Here is a 17,238-nt window from a genome sequence, read left to right on the forward strand (position 1 = left end):
AGGATATGGTAACAGTGGTTAGCGTATCTGGGTTTAAAAAGGGTTTGGACAAGTTCCTGGAGGAAAAGTCCATATGCTATTAAGACAGACATGGGGAAGCCGCTGCGAAGGCCGACTAAAATGATAGTGGGGATGGGACGACTTCCCTATGAAGAAAGACTAAGGAGGCTAGGGCTTTTCAGCTTGGAGAAGAGACGTCTGAGGGGAGACTTGATAGAGGTATATAAAATAATGAGTGGAATGGAATAGGTGTATGTGAAGCGTCTGTTCACGCTTTCCAAAAATACTAGGACTAGGGGACATGCGATGAAACTACAGTGTAGTAAATTTAAAACAAATCGGAGAAATTAAGCTCTGGAATTTGTTGCCGGAGAACGTGGTGAAGGCGGTTAGCTTAGCAGAGTTTAAAAAGGGGTTAGACGGTTTCCTAAAGGACAAGTCCATAAACCACTACTAAATGGACTTCGGAAAAATCCACAATTCCAGGAATAACGTGTATAGAATGTCTGTACGTTTGGGAAGCTTGCCAGGTGCCCTTGGCCTGGATTGGCCGCTGTTGTGGACAGGATGCTGGGCTTGATGGACCCTTGTTCTTTCCCAGTGTGGCATTACTTATATACTTATGTACTTATGCTTGCCCTGGGTTTGGTAGCATGGAATGTTGCCACTATTTGGGTTTCTGCCACTTACTTGTGACCTGGAATGGCCACTGCTGGGAAAAAAAAACAGGGCTAGATGGACCATTGGTCTGACCCAGTTTGGCTATTCTTATGTTCTTATAGAAGCTCTAGGAAGGAGGGACTGTCTTCATCTTATCTGCACAGCACTACAAACATCTATTAGTGCTACAGAAATATTAAGTAGTAGCAGAAGTGAATGCACAAGTATATATATATATATATATATATATATATATATATATATATATATATATATATCTTTACATATAGCTTCAGTGAATAGAGCCCTAAATTGAATTGGAGTTATTTTGTAGCTGCAAAGTAAAACACCAACAGGAAAAATACCTTTGTGTCATTTCTATCTTATTGCTTATCAATAGAAATCAAACAAAATAAAACATTTTTTTTATTTTTTTTGTTTGATTTCTATTGATAACCTTTAAGAGTGGACTAACACGGCTACCACACCTCTCTATCTTATTGCTTAAATTCTGACCCAAATGGAGCAAAATACCTTGTGCAGCAAGGTCACATTTGACTGGATATAGTTTTAAAAGCAGACAGCCTTGCATTTTACACAAACAAATGCATCTGAGACTCTAGGCTGGATCACTGAAATCAGAATCAGGTCTGGAATCTTGAGTGCTAATGTGATGCTGCCTTTTGTGATTCAAGCTTTACAAACCAGTTTCCACTCAGCACCAACCCATCAGGCTCATTTGGAAATTCCTGTCAATTTTGTGTACCTTCAAACACTGTACCTCCAAGCTTTGAAGTCCAGCCACTCATTGAGAACAAATGCCTGTGCTCTGAACCTGTCCTAAACAAAGTCCTTACAGACGCCAGAGCTCCACTTTAATCAGAGGCTGCTAATTAGGTTCCCTCAGTTTAATGAAGGGCTGTTAGGTACAGGTTTAATCATAAGTGTTTATGGAAAAAGAGCAAGGTAAACGTGGCAGATACATTTTCCTTCATTTGGGTAAAACAGTGGTTCCCAAGTCTGTCCTGGGGGCTCCCCAGTCAGTCAGGTTTTCAGGATATCCACAATGAATATTCATGAAAGAGATTTGGATGGGATGGAGGTATTGCATGCAAATCTCTCTGACTGGAGAGCCCTTGGGACAGGTTTGGGAACCACTGGGCTATGATCCAGATATGTCTGTTACCCAGTTGCAGGAGGGAATTATAGGTTGGTCCTGGGTCTCTGACAGCTCCATCCTGGTGCATTATGGGACCTGCAGAACTAATTTCAATGGATAGACTCAGACTACAAGTTCAGAACAAAAATGGATGTAAAGTGTTTCTGAAGTTATTCCTGTAGTAACTCTAGTAAGTCTGTTTTTCAGGATACCCATAAGGAATATATATACTATTGAAATACCATTTCTTTATTCAATGTTTACAAAAGCATACACCGAATAAAGAAATGGTATTTCAATAGTATATATGGTTCTCATATTATAGTTAGTTAAAAGATACTAAAATGGAAATGCGTTACCTATATTTGGTTATTGAAAGGAATTTGTATGAGATAAATTTGCATAGAAACAGTGTAGTTTATTCATTATAGATATCCTAAAAAACAGACTGATTAGAGAGTACATGAACAGTAACCTGGTTATTGGGTCTGATAAGTGCATAAAGCAGGTTGTCCAATTTCCTGGAGTTTTTGGGAGACTCATTTCCCTGTATCTGATCCTAATTCAGGCGGTCAAACTTCTATTAAACATGAATGCTTTTAAATATCAGCTCCTCTCTAGTTTATTATATGCCTGACATTTCTGCTGCCTGTCCAGTCAGTCTCCATTTTACATTACTGCATCTGAGTTTTCCTTCCTAAGCATGGTACCTTGCTTGCATTGTTCCCTGTGGCATTTTATTCTGATTCTTCAACATGTGTTATAATCATTAAGTATTGTAACCTTGTCTTCTATGATGTTTTCAAATCCTCCCAACTTGGTGCATGTGTCTTCCTTAATCTAATGATGGATGGTGCCGGATTCAGGCCCTCAGGTTGACACTGAGCCATTACTCTTTCTACAATATTGCCGGTAGCTGTATAATATGCTCCCTCAGCCCCAGATGTCTCAAGTGCATATTCATCATGGCTCTGATGCAGGGGATTTGCTTTGTCATATTGTAGGTGTGAGGAAGGCCTCACTAAAAAGAGGTTCCCGTATCATCTAGCTTACAAAAATCTGAGTTTTAAACTTACAACTTACAGGATGTTTGGAGTTTTCCTTTTCTGGTTGGAATGAAACCCAGAATTGAGACAGTGCTGCTTGCCTGGGAACTCAAGTACAGCCACTGGGCTGCTAAGGACAAACTCTGGAATGGATTTCTTTGGATCAGGCCAGTGAAACACACAGGGAGCAGCAGGCCTAATTTAGCCCCTCCATCCCAGCAGTAACAGAGTTCACTTCCATTGGCTGTTTTTGAATTCTGGGGATTTCTAATGTGACAGGGAAAAGTTCAGTTAGGAACCAAGGAGGATACTGAAAAGAAGCTGGGTTGCAGAAACTCACAGGACACTTACCCCCAAATTCTACATATGGCGCTTTGACTTGTGCATGCTAATTTGGCCACAATTAACGCGGTGCACATAAATTCTAAGGTGTGCAGTTGAAAAGGGGGTGTGGCCATGGATGCGGAATGGATGGGTTGTTGGTGTTTCAAAAAAACTATGCGTGCTATTATACAATATACCTGATCTGAACCTAACTTAGGCACATGTATTAATGCCTACTTTTAGGTGGCCTAAATGGGTGCTCCTACATTTTAGTCGCAAGAACCGCACGTGAGCATAGTCTATAAACTACGCCTAACTTTAGGCTTAGTTTATAGAATCACACTAACAGCATGGTTTTATGGCGCTACATATAGACTTCCCCCCTTAGCCGCTGAACCTCAGGGGTTCCAGCAATCAAAGCTGAGCTACCACAGAGCTCCAACCAAAGAAAAAGTTATTTGTCTGTAGCAGCAAAAAGACATCTCTGAAACCAGAGTTGAGCCCATTCCCTCCAGCCTGAGGAATCACAAAGCAACGTCTGCAGGAACTCCTCATCAGTAACAAAAAGAAAATGGTGTAAATTTTCCCCAGAACTGGGAGAAGAAATCAACTGAATTTGAGCTATTCAGGCCAAGATGGGTTTACTGTCCAAGGAAGGGCTCTGCAAACATTTTCAGAATATGTTACACAGTGACTACATGGTTAAAAAGCTCTCATCCAAATAATGAACTAATTACTATTACAGCTCTCAAGGTACTGCCTAGAAAAAAATGAACGTCTTCACCATATTATAATGGGCCCCATCCAAACTATGTGAAAGGCTAGAATATCTCTGTATTGCAATCATTTTAATACTTTAATGTCTTTAATTATTTGATTGTTTATATTTTTACAGCTACTTTTTTACAATTAAGTTATTAAATAAATTCCAGTAAAGCTGTTGTTGAATTCAGTCTGTTTCTCTGGTAAATTCTGGGGGTGCAAATGAGTTAATCACTGAGCTCAGAAGCTGCTGTCTCTTTTGATGCCAGACATCCACAGGTCCCAGAACCCTGATGCCAGGTAGAGGCACACTCATTCCCGGAAAACCAAACTCCTTGCACCTGAAAGTATACTGGGGCCTGCATCCTGAACAGCACACGCAGCCACAGAGTATAACAAGGGGCCCCAAAGCTACATAAGCTTCAGCAGCATGGTGCTGGCCAGTAGTTTATTTACACTGTAAAATGGGATTTTCCAAACTAAATTCTAATGAAATGAAACTTCGGGAAATGTTAAAAAAAAGGTTTTGATACTGATGGGAAATTTGTTGCGATAAAAATATAAAATCATTGGGAGTTACTCACTGAGTTTCAAATACCAGCAACGTTCATTACTCAGTACTTGAAAATTAGGCAACACTTGTAATATCATATCGATTCCAGATGGCCTTGCAAAATGTAGCAGGCTCTGTATCACTCCCATCTCTTGCTTTGTACATAGGGTTTCTAGCTGTGAGTTATGGGGTTGAAATTCCTTCACCCCCCAACCCCCAAACACAGCGTACCCAGAGATGGAACAAAGTGTAAAATATTAGCCTAAGACTTCTCTGTATTCTGCCTGTGAAGAGACTGTTGGGCTCCAGTTCTGCATACCAGCTAGCTCTTTAAAAGATAAGTGTCTTCGAGCTTTTGGTTTTGTATGACAAGATTTTGTTGATGTTCCTATGGAAGTAACATATCCTTTTGTGAAATTTGTGGAGAAATATTACATAATTATAAAAATTGGAAGTTTTTTTGCTGACGATGAATGAGTATGAGATCGTTTTGATCCTTACAGCTCTGTGAATCAGTTTTGATCTTCAGCTCGTTGAGGCTTTTTCCTTCCTTTTTTTCTTACACGTTTGTTATTTTTCAGTAGTGGATTTCTGGAGCGATTTTACAAAATGAGTGCCCATATCCAGCTACAATGTCACCTTTTAAGCAGGTTTAAATGTGTGCATGTTCTCAACATGTGTACTTGCATATATTATAAAATACAAGGCTTACATCGCAACTCTGTCCACCCAAACTACTCCACCTGGAATCCCATCTGTACATGGGAGCAGGATTCTATAAAAGAGGCTCCAAATTCTATTCTGTACAGGACATATGCTCTTAATAGACTGGCGCTTAAGTGCAGATCTCACACCTAACTATGGATGCTAGACTTACGCCTGCTGAAACCTGATGCTGGCGCTCATATTAGGCGCACCGACTCGGTATTCTATAAATACATGTGCAAATTTTCAGAACAACCCTGACACACCCATGCTCCTCCCATGGCCCTTGGTTGGCATGACTCCAAGAGTACTGAAAGAACTGAAATTGCTGGTCTGTTGTTAGTGATCTGTAATCTGTCTTTAAAATCATCTGTAGTACCTGAAGATTGAAGGGTGGCCGATGTACCACTGATTTTTTAAAAAGGGTTCCAGAGGTGATCCAGGAAATTACAGACCAGAAAGCCTTACGTCAGTGCCAGGTAAAATAGTGGAAGCTATTATATAGAATAAAATTAAGGAACACATAGATAAACATGATCTAATGGAAGAGAGTCAGCATGAGTTAAGCCAAGGGAAGTCTTGCCTCACTAACTAGCTTCATTTCTTTGAAGAGCCCACAGTCTCTTCACAGACAGAATACAGAGAAGTCTTAGGCTAATATTTTACACTTTGTTCCATCTCTGGGTACGCTGTGTTTGGGGGGGGGGGGGGTGGTGGTGGAGGAATTTCAACCCCATAACTCACAGCTAGAAACCCTATGTACAATGCAAGAGATGGGAGTGATATAGAGCCAGTTACATTTTGCAAGGCCATCTGGAATCGATATGATATTACAAGTGTTGCCTAATTTTCAAGTACTGAATAATGAGCATTGCTGGTATTTGAAACTCAGTGAGTAACTCCCAATTTTTATCGCAACAAACTTCCCATCAGTATCAAAACCTTTTTTTTTATCATTTCCCCAAGTTTCATTTCATTAGAATTTAGTTTGGAAAATCCCATTTTACAGTGTAAATAAACTACTGGCCAGCACCATGCTGCTGAAGCTTATGTAGATTTGGAGCCCCTTGTTGTACTCTGTGGCTGCTTGTGCTGTTCAGGATGCAGGCCCCAGTATACTTTCAGGTGTGTGGAGTTTGATTTTGCGGGAATGAGTGTGCCTGTAACCTAAATCTCCACTACCCAAGTTGCAAAGGCCTAAAATATAAAACAACCTATGCATCCAGCTTCTCCTATATAAGCACGCAACTATGGAACGCATTACCAAGCGCCATAAAAACAAGTTATGACCATTTAAACTTCCGGAAAGCACTAAAAACTAACCTATTCATAAAGGCATACCCTATGATCCAACCTAAATGCCTGAACCCTGCAACACAACGAAACCAAAACCTTACTGGAAATAACTAAAGCCTTCCTCCTCTTTACGATCCACAAATGTTTTTGTCACACATGAACTTTACCCTACTACAACTTCACTCTGTATTTTGTTCATACCAGAATTGGCGATCGCCTAATGGTATTATGTAAGCCACATTGAGCCTGCAAAAAGGTGGGGAAATGTGGGATACAAATGTAACAAATAAATAAATACACATGTCAATAAAGGTGAGCCAGTTGATGTAGTATATCTAGATTTTCAGAAAGCTTTTGATGAAGTTCCTTATGAGAGACCCCTGAGAAAATTAAAGAGTCATGGGATAGGAGGCAATGTTCTGTTTTGGATTAGGAATTGTTATTGAATAGAAAGCAGAGTGTAGGGTTAAATGGCCATTTTTCTCAATGAAGGAGGGTGAATAGTGGAGTGCCGCAGGGATCTGTACTGGGCCAGTACTATTTAACATATTTATAAATGATCTGGAAACTGGAACGACAAGTGAGATGATTAAGTTTGCAGATGACACAAAACTATTCAAGGTTGTTAAAACACATTCGGATTATGAAAAATTGAAGGAAGATCTTAGGAAATTGAAAGACTGGGCATCCAAATGGCAGATGCAATTTAATGTGGACAAATACAAAGTGATGCACATTGGGAAGAATAATCTGAATCACAGCTACCTGATGCTAGGGTCCACCATGAAAGTCAGCACACAAGAAAAAGATCTAGGTGTTGTAAACAATGAACTGAAATCTTGTGTCCAGTGTGTGGTGGCGGTCAAAAAAAGTAAACAGGATGCTAGGAATTATTAGGAATGAGATGGTAAATAACACCGAGAATATTATGATGCCTCTGTAGTCTGTATCACTCCATGGTAAGACCTTATGTTGAGTATTGTGTTCAGTTCTGGTCACCGTATCTCAAATAAGATATAGCAGAATAAGAAAAGGTTCAAAGAAGAGTGGACAAAATGATAAAGGAGAAGGAACTCCTCTCATATGAAGAAAGGGTAAAGAGGTTACGGCTCTTCAGCTTGGAAAAGAGACAGCTGAGGGGAGATATGATTGAGGTCTACAAAATGCTGAGTGGTGTAGAACGAGTAGAAGTGAATTGATTCTTTACTCTTTCAAACAGTACAAAGACTAGGGGACACTCAAGGAAGTTAAAACAAGTAGGAGGAAATATTTTTTCACTCAATGAATAGTTAAGCTCTGGAACTCTCTGCCGGAAGATGTAGTAACAGCGGTTAACATATCTGGATTTTAAAAAGTTTCGGACAAGTTCCTGAAGGAAAGTCAATAGTCTGCTATTGAGATAGACATGGGGAAGCCACTGCTTGCCATAGGATTGGTATCATGGAATATTGTCACTATTTGGTTTCTGCCAAGTACTTATGACTTGGATTGGTCACTGTTGAAAACAGGATACTGGGCTAGACGGACCATTGTTCTGACCCGGTATGGCTATTCTTATGGTCACACCCTGTTTTGAGATACACGTTATGGGAGTTAGGCGCACTGCCTTATAGAATAGCGAGCAGCCAGATGTGAGTGAAAATCCTAATTGGTGCCAATTAACATCAATAATTGATTGCTAGCACCCAGTTATTGACGTTAATAGACTTGCACATCTCAGGATCGTGCTCAAATTTTGATGGATAAATTTGGACAACCTTGTATAGAATTAAGGGGACGGTGTGCATATAAAGATGCATGTATACCATACATCAAATTTCTAAAAGGCTTTTTCCTCATGTAAAAAAATTATAAAACTTACCTATACATGTTGGCATATATCAATAAAGCTGTTAGGTTCTTACTACTTAGTTTGTGCATGTGTAGGTTATGTGTCAAAATTGGAATTAAAAAACAACTCTAACAAATGTGGAAAAAAACCCAAGAAAGTGAATGAGGCCTTTGAAATAACAGAAATATGGAGCGACTCTGAATATCAGGCAGGCACCAGTGTAACTTAAAAAAACCTTTTTTTTCATTTCTTTTATTTTTAACTAAAGCCCCAGAGATCGCTTAAACCCCCCCGTCAATGTTCTCTTCTTTCTCTCCCCACTCCTAGCCACATAAGACCCCCAGCCATGCAGGCAGGTCCTTCCTCCAGCCCTACCTGTATCCCTGGTAGTCCAGTGGGGTCACTGGGGGCAGGAGCGCAGCCCCCTCACTACTGCCTCTTGAGGCGCCGGTTTTGAGGAGGCTTGGGGATTTAGTAAAAAAAAAGAAATAAAAAGAAATTTTATTAAAAAGTTAAGTGGGACGGCTGGCCCGATATTTAGCCAAGACCACATAACTTTTATGTGGCCTTGGCTGACGCGGCCTTGGCTGAATATTGGCCGGGTTGCATATGTGCCAGGCGCCCAGCCCACCCAAAAAAATCCCCGATATTCAGTGCCGGTGTCCGGCCATGGCCCGGCACTAAATATCGGGGAATAAGTTAGCCGGTGACAATCAGTGATTAAAAAAATGCTGACCGCTGCCAGCTGACTATCGGGGTGAGAATCTGTTTACACCAACATTCCTCAGATTGAAGCGTTAACTCTCATAGAGAATACTTTGAGACAGCAAGAATTCCACAGAAGAGTTCCTAATCATTTTATCCCTAGTGAACCTGTAACGTACTGCTTTCTATAAGCTGCTCATGCCCCTCCCACACTCCATCCACGTGAAAGCCTCCATGCATTTATGCACTATGCCACTTTCACGTGCCCCTACAGAGCAGTGCTCAGTCACAAGGCTGCTGCTTAGGTGTGTACGTATAAAATTACCTGTGAACGTGCTGGTACACTGTACATTTACATATGCAATTAGCATGTAAAGGTGGGCACCCAGTTCAAGAATTGCCCCTTTAGTGTTCAAGGCGTATGGTTCCCAGACTTGTCAGTTGCTGAAGTGTCCAGACTAGGAATGGTGGAAGAGTGAGTCTATTAAAGTAAGGAAAAAAACTCGGTGTTTGTGAACGATGGCTCACAGTGCCAAACTCTCAGCACCATCTCTGCTGGAGCTAGAAGTAAAAAGAGCCCCCTCCCTCCACCAAAACAAAGAACGGTCTCTGTGACTTACATATCCTGTATATGATTATGCTATAATTGCTTTAAAATATTAGTTGGGGATTTAGGCTATTTTCCATTTCCATTGTTTTAGCATGTGTTCCCTGTTTTCAAAAAAGGTGGACTGGGAATCTAGTGCCAATGGAAAGAAAAAGTATGCTAAGCTTGACTTTTGGCATGTCATGGAGTGACAATTCTGTGTTCAGACAAGAGAGAAAATACCTGAAACTCATGTGGTTAATTTGTTTCTTTATTATACTTCTAATTCTCTCCCCCCCACCCCCAAGACTGTAACTAGAGGTGGGCAAGAGGGACAGCTACCCAGGGAAAAAAATACATTGAGGACAGAAAAATGACTGATACACAAAAGTGGACCTTGCACCCACTGAATATCTAGGAAGCCTACAGTTCTCCTCCTACTAGCTAGGTTTATTTATTGATTCATTTTAGTTGGATTTATAACCTGCACATCTGGCAAGGACTGATCTTTGCAGTGAACCAAATAAACATTCATAGGGTTACCATATGTCTGGATTTCCCTGGGCATGTCCTTCTTTTCAGGGGACTGTCATGGTCCGGGCGGTGTTTTCCTGCCTGCCCATTTGTCCAGATTTCTGGGCAGGCGGGTCTCAGGGTGCCTTCCCCGAATGTAACTTAACATACCCTGGTGGTCTAGTGGTGGCCTCTTTGGGGCAGGAAAGAACCCCACTCTTTCCTGCCCACTTCTGTGGCTTCAAAATGGCTGCCAAGATGTCAAGTGGTGGCTTCGCAAGACTTCCACAGAAGTCTTGCGAAGCCACCACTTGAAGTCTCGGCAGCCAGTTTGAAGTGGCTGCTGCAACAAACAGTTCAGCAGCAGTGGGTAGGAAAGAATGGGGTTCTTTCCTGCCCCGAAGAGGCCACTTGACCACCAGGGCACGTTAAGGAAGGTTTAAGGAGGGCACCCTGACAGGGTGAAAGAGGAGGGGAGGGGACGGGAGGTGGATGAATAGATGGATGGAGACATGTGGGTAGATGGATGGGTGGGTGGAGGGAGGTGGGCTATATAAAAAGTGGATGGAGTGTGGATGTACGGAAGGAGGGGGGCTGGAAAAAAAGACTGGTGAAGGAGGCATACATGGAGGGGATGGGCAAAAAGGGAAATACAGCACATGGATAGAAGGGGAAGGACAGGAGAGGTGAGGAGAGGAGAGGAGAGGGGGATAGGCTGCTCATGGATGGGAGGGAAAGGAAAGCGGACATGCTGCTCATGGATGTTTACTTTTTTGGAAATGTACATCTTTTCTAATTTTGTATTTAGCAGTGTATGGAAGAAAATGCATTTCTGTTACTTTTACCAGTATTTTCACTGCTTGTAGAATCTGGCTTTCTTTGGAGGCCAAGGTGACTGTGTGGCACAGCATGGCGGGGGCAGGGCAGCATTTTATTTTTTGTATCCTCTTTTTTTATCTCCTCAAAAACGGTAACCCTAAACATTCACAATAACATTGCAATAATATATTACAGAAAACAAAACACCCCCACTAATAATCCTTTCACTTGCCCTATGACCCAAGAACACTGAGAGGGAATCTATAGGACGCTGCCACTTCCTTTTAAGAATATTCCCTCACAGTGTCAGGGCCATCTTAAAAACCCCTAGTCCTGCCCAAGGGTGGAAATGACATGGGGGAGGGGGGGTGGAGCCAGGAAGGCATGGTACAGGAATTATAAAAGACCAAGTCAGAGCTAGGTTAAGGAGGCCCATAGGGAAGCAGCAATACCCACTACAGATGCCTCCACCCCAAAGCTGAGAAACTGCAATTACTATGTTCAGGTAGGCTAAGATCAACTTGGAACCTTGAACAGTTTGTGTATGAAGTGGTTGGCTGCAGACCAGCCTTATGTACCTGCTAGAGACTGTGCTGGTAACTCTGGACCCAGGGACCAGGCCAGAGACCAGTAAGAGTTGCTGCTGAGCTGAGAGACAATCATGTATGTTGTGGCCCTGAAGGAGCAGACCGCCCAAGGACACTGTTGTTTACAGAACTAGCTTTGAGCATTGTTTCCTCTCTTCCTGTGAAGTGAACAGGCGCCCTTACAGGACACCTTTAATAAATATTGTTTCCACTGTAATTTGCTCAGTGGGTGTAGTTCATCTTACCTGGCACCACAACCTGCCCTCGCTCACGTTACCACATGCACACCTAAACAAGTGTGTTTTCAGCTACTTATGAAAGGATGAGAAAAGAGCGATAAAAAGCTAACAACCAGCGTCGAGGGAGAAAGGAGAAAGAATCATTGTGGCATAAATGCCTGCTTACAACTCAGGGGCATAGCTATGTGGGGCCACAGGGGCCTGGGCCCCCCCAGATTTGGCCCTAGCCCCCACCGACCCTTTCGACCCCCCTTTTCCCGCTGCTGCCATCGGGTACCTGTGCTGGCGGGGGTCCCCAACCCCCACCAGCCGAAGTCCTCTTCAGCCAGTCTCCGGGCCGGCGTATTGCTGCAGCTGATGTGGAAGCTTAGGATTCTGTTTCTGTTTGAGTCGTCCTAACGTCCTGCACATCAGGACGACTCACACAGAAGAAACAGAATCCTAAGCTTCCACATCAGCTGCAGCAACACGCCGGCCCGGAGACTCAGGAGAGGGTTGGCGGTGGCGGGAAGGGGGGGGGGTCAAATGTGGCGGCGGGGTCCGCGGCGCCAGGGGGGCTAAAATGGGCCCCTCACCTCGGCCTCTGGCCCCCCTCCCGCCGAAGTCTGGCTACGCCCCTGTTACAACTGACTCCCCTCCATCTTCTTTCCTTTACACACACAGTTGTATACAAGGGCAGACTGATCATTGGAACAATAGAGCAGTACCCAGGGCCCACTCTCCCCTAGCTTCCATATAATTTAAATCACTTTTGATAGATAGTTAGGGGCCCATGACCCTTATTGCCTGGGTGCCCAGATCACTGTCGGTTCACCCCTGGTTGGGCCTCACTTCATTGATCTTCCAGAGAGCGGAGAAGCAGCAAGTCAGTAGATAAACTAGAAATGAAGAATATCTGCAAACTGAGGGAAAGATTCCATGGGGGTGCACTTTTTAAAAACTATTTTACAGTGTAGACTGAACAAATGTAATACAAAGAAAAAAAAGCTACAAAAAAACCCAGCAAGTTCACTAGCACAACTTTTCGATAAGACTTTTATTTTCTGCAACTTGTGGAAAGGACATGTTATGACATTAAAATTGTGCCAGCAGACTTGTATATAAAGCGCTATGGATTTTGGCTTAATATTTAAGCCTTTCTGAAAGAAAAATTTCATATAGGGGTCAGTTCTCAAATGATCTCTAGGGTTGCTATCTGCCTCCAGGTTTGTCCAACAGGGATGATCTAATTCTGGGTATATCCCACTACGAGTTGAGACTTGTACTTCGGATGTCTCAGTTGAATTCTCTATGTAAAACAACACTACATGTATCTGCATGCGATGGAATAAACCTTGGATTGAATCAACCCTGTTTGGCAAATCTGTAGCTTGCTGACAACCCTAGTCTAGCTGCCTGTCGTTGGGAGTTAGGATGCTAGAACATGCCCTTCGTAATTGAATTTAGCAACCTACAGTCACTGAATAGCCCCAGAGGCAGAGCTTTATTAGAAGGCAAAATGTATTAACTTGATAACCCAGGTGTCCAAACTTAGGTGCAAAGGAAGAAAGGTATGTTTTGGTGGGCATTGGGGTGGTGGTGGTGGTGGTGGGGAGGCATCATTGGGGGCAGGTACAATTTATAAAAACAGCTACGTCTCAACATATTGTCCGACTTGCCCACCCAGCCTGCAAAGACTAGGAAGCAGGAAATAAATATATTTGCTGTTTTTATTTGTATCAATCATTATTCAAAATGGCACAAAAATCAACAAAACGTTGATTGGCTTCTTTTGTATATGAGCTCAAACACCAAAAATAAAGTGTAAAAACTGAAAAGCACAATAAAAAAATGAAACAAAATAAATGCTTTTTCCCCATGCAAACAATTAACTAGCAAAGGCAATTTTGCTCGAGATATTTTCCCTCTCAATATCCTATTCTGCCCCCCCCCCACCAAGCTCCTGAACTCCAAAGTGGCCATCATATTTTCTTGGATCCTATTCCTCCCCACAACTCCTTTGCAATCTGTGTTTACAATTCTGGAGACTCCCCATCTTCCCCTGCACAAGGGGGTGTGAGAGCCTTCTTGCCATTATGAAGTTTACTACTGAATGGTGCCACCTATTAATGGTTCACTTCAAATGGAAATGCTGGAATTTACAAGATATAACATAGAATAACTTATCAAGACCTCCATATTCAATGAGTATAACTAATCTCATCAAGATTTAAGCACCATCATCGTCATTGGTCTTTTCCATTTTCAAATATGCTTTTTATATATTTCTAAATTTTATACCCACACTAATCAAACTAAAGAAATGCACTTAGATGTATCCTGGGTGGTGTAAATATCACATTTATCTTTTCCAATACAGATGTGGGTTCCCTATGTGAAATGAGGAATGCATGCCTGTATTGTAGGTCCTCCCAGGACACTCCATATCTCCACTCTACCTACACCCCCTTGACACCTGAATGTAGGAAGCATCCTCATGTGTGAATAGTCCTTCTTTTGACATGGCATTTAAATGCCTGGGACACTGCAACATTTAAATCCTGCTATTTACATGTGGGGATGCTTCTAAAATAAGAGCCTTAGAGGCATATTTTCAAAGCACTTAGATTTACAAAGTAACCTATGCAACTCTGTAAGTCTAAGTGCTTTGAAAATGAGCCCCTTAGTATTTCAAAGCTGTGTGAGCAAACCAACTTGTTTCATCTTTGCACTTTATTTTTATCCAAATCTGAATATATCAAAGGAATGGACTGGAAGAAACATTATGATCCCCCTTCCCCAATATATTAGCATTTCCATTGAGGAGATAACGTGGTCAGTGAGGTGGAACTCAAAGTAATATAAAATAACCAAGTGTACTTACACAGGTGTAACACCTTTTGGAAGTCCCAGTGCATTGAGAGAGGCTGGAGATTGCTGGGATGGTAACATGGAGCTGAGGAAAGCTGCTGGTGATTGGCTGGAATTAGAAAATCTACTGGTTGGGGAAGGAGAAGCAACAGAAAGAGGTGGGGGAGGAGGAGGCAGTGAGTAGGAATCAGAGATTCCATAACTAGAAGTCGGACTAATGACTGGTGGAGGGGGAGGAGGGGGAGAAGGGGAGGATGGAGACCAGAAAGGATCGCCTTCATGTGCAAATGGTTGGGAGAATGGGGGAACTGGCATTCTACCAAACTGCTTCTGAGTGCTGGGTGGAGACATCGGAGACGGAAGACTGGAAGTAGAAGACCCAGAAGAAGGAGTCACATAACCAGAGGCTGGACTCACGCTCTGAGCTGCAATGAACTGTTTTGGTCGGGCATAGTTGAAGGAGCTTGCTGGCTGCATTCCTGGAGAATTATGGGAACTGACTGCATTCATTTGCACAGGGGACGTAAGGAACTGGAAAGACTCAAGCTCCTGAAGGGAGGGCGGGGGAGGAAAAGATGGAGAAGAGGGTGGGTTCTGCTGGGGACTTGTTTGCTGCTGGAGGTTCCACCAATCAGTTTCCTGCTCTTGTCGAATCTGGTTCTGCAGCTGTTGTATTTGTAGTGGGTTCCTGCAAGACAAGGCAGAAAAACAGAGAAAGAGGTGGTAAGGAAAAGAAAAGGAACCAGATCAAATCGCTGTCAACAACTATAAAGATCAAAGCTTAATACAAAAACTATGCCATTTGTTAGATACCTTGCTAATATCTTATTTACAGTTACTCATTACTTATTATGCCATTGCTTTATGACATTAGTAGCAAAATACTATGATTGAAGCTGCCCTTCTACAAAAGTGTGCTAAATAGCATGTGAATTAGCACACGGTAACTGTTAATGCATTGCTGACGTCACACTTATGATGCTGGCACGACAAGAGTGCACTAATTTAGGTACTAATACATACTCTGTTATGGGGTAGGAAGTAGGTATGGGCTCCACATTGCAGTTAGTGCATGTTACTTTAAAACGTGCTGTCCTCGACCTCAACACACTTATTGCTTCCTATCTGCAACTGCATTTACCAGGAAGTAAAGTACATTTCTGTGCAATAACTGCTGCATGGAAGCATTCTGTGCACAGGCTTGGCACTTACTGCTTCATAAATGCAAACATTTTACTGCTCTTTAGTACAAGAAACTTTAGAGTCAATGTGAACACTGGAAAGCTGTGATCTGACTTCTTTTATCTCAAATCGCTGGTCCCTGTGAGCGAGTGAACTGAAGGCACCATTCCACCAGGGTTGATTTGCACGGCCTTTACAAATTTCTTTGTTTTTTCTTTTTGTTCTGTTTTTTGTCTTTTTTTTATCTATTTTTTTGTTACTTTTGATCCAGTACATGAACATGAAGACAAACTCTCTACATCAAGTCACCTAAAGGAAAGTTCAAGGGGAAGGGAAAAAAAGAAAAGAATAAATAGGGCAAGAAGGAGGGGAAAAGAGTAAAGGAGAAAAGGGCATGGGAAAGGAATAGAAAGGTAAAGAAAGGAGGGAAAGAGAAAGAAGAAGAAAAAAAAAGAAAAGGGAAAAATCACCATGCGTTGGCATATAATGCTCTTCATAGCCCAGACCCCAGCTTTAGTCAAATTCCCACCTACACAACACCCGTAGAAAACCTAGAGCATGTAAACAGCCGACACTCAGTGGCAGACACCTGCTAGACTACACCAACACCTACTCTACTCGCAGAGTACAACTACAACATCAGGCCACAGGCGACCTCCCAAGCTCAACCCTGGGCAAGACACACTGAATACCCCCTCCCTCCGCGGCTTAAAAGTCGCTCTCTTCTGAGCCTGACCAAACAATTCTCTTGCTTAAAACAAATGACCAACTTAACTCCTGTACCAGCAATTTATGTCAATGCAAGATCTGTGGGGACAAGGCCTTATTAATAAGGGAGTTTCTAGAATCTTCAAATCTTGGTTTTCTGTTTATATCTGAGACATGGATTACGGAAGTTAACAGTCCAATAACACCCCACTTATACCCTTATGAATACAACATACTACATTCTCCAAGACAAGGTAAAAAAGGGGGCGGACATGCTCTCATTTATAAAAGCTTCCTCCATGCATCCCCAGTTAGTTCAGGGGTTTTCCCAGAATTGGAATACATGCTGTGCAAATTCTGCAATGACTCCAAAGAAACTGGTCAGATTGCTCTACTTCTCATATACTGTCCGCCAGGAGCCTGGACCAATGCTGAACCTCTTCTATTGGAGGTCATTTCGTCCGCCATGTCTCCGACTCAGGAGCAGGTTCTGCTCACACTTGGAATTGCTTCCTGGATCATTGCCAAGAATTCCTGTTCCAAGCCATCACACCAAGAGGTTGTTCAATGGCTAACAGACTGCCTTAATGAGCTACTAGAATCTTACACCCCTACTGAAAGGCTCAGGGTTAGACATAACCTCAACAGCAAACTATCGCCCAGTGGCTAGCATACCTCTCTTTATGAAAATGCTGGAATCCTATGTTAGCAAA

General features: G+C 42.4%; 1 protein-coding gene across 5 annotated transcripts in view; it reads right to left on the bottom strand.

Moving 5' to 3' along the window:
- PALLD (palladin, cytoskeletal associated protein) overlaps positions 1-17,238 on the bottom strand; it is a 738,625-nt gene that overhangs the window by 118,073 nt on the left and 603,314 nt on the right. For all 5 annotated transcript variants that reach the window (XM_030191568.1, XM_030191567.1, XM_030191571.1 and 2 more), the window contains one exon: positions 14,649-15,323. In XM_030191568.1, the coding sequence (XP_030047428.1) occupies positions 14,649-15,323 (675 nt within the window). The remainder of the gene's footprint in view (positions 1-14,648; positions 15,324-17,238) is intronic.

The sequence above is a fragment of the Microcaecilia unicolor genome, chromosome 2, assembly GCF_901765095.1.
Source record: "Microcaecilia unicolor chromosome 2, aMicUni1.1, whole genome shotgun sequence".
NCBI lineage: Eukaryota > Metazoa > Chordata > Amphibia > Gymnophiona > Siphonopidae > Microcaecilia > Microcaecilia unicolor.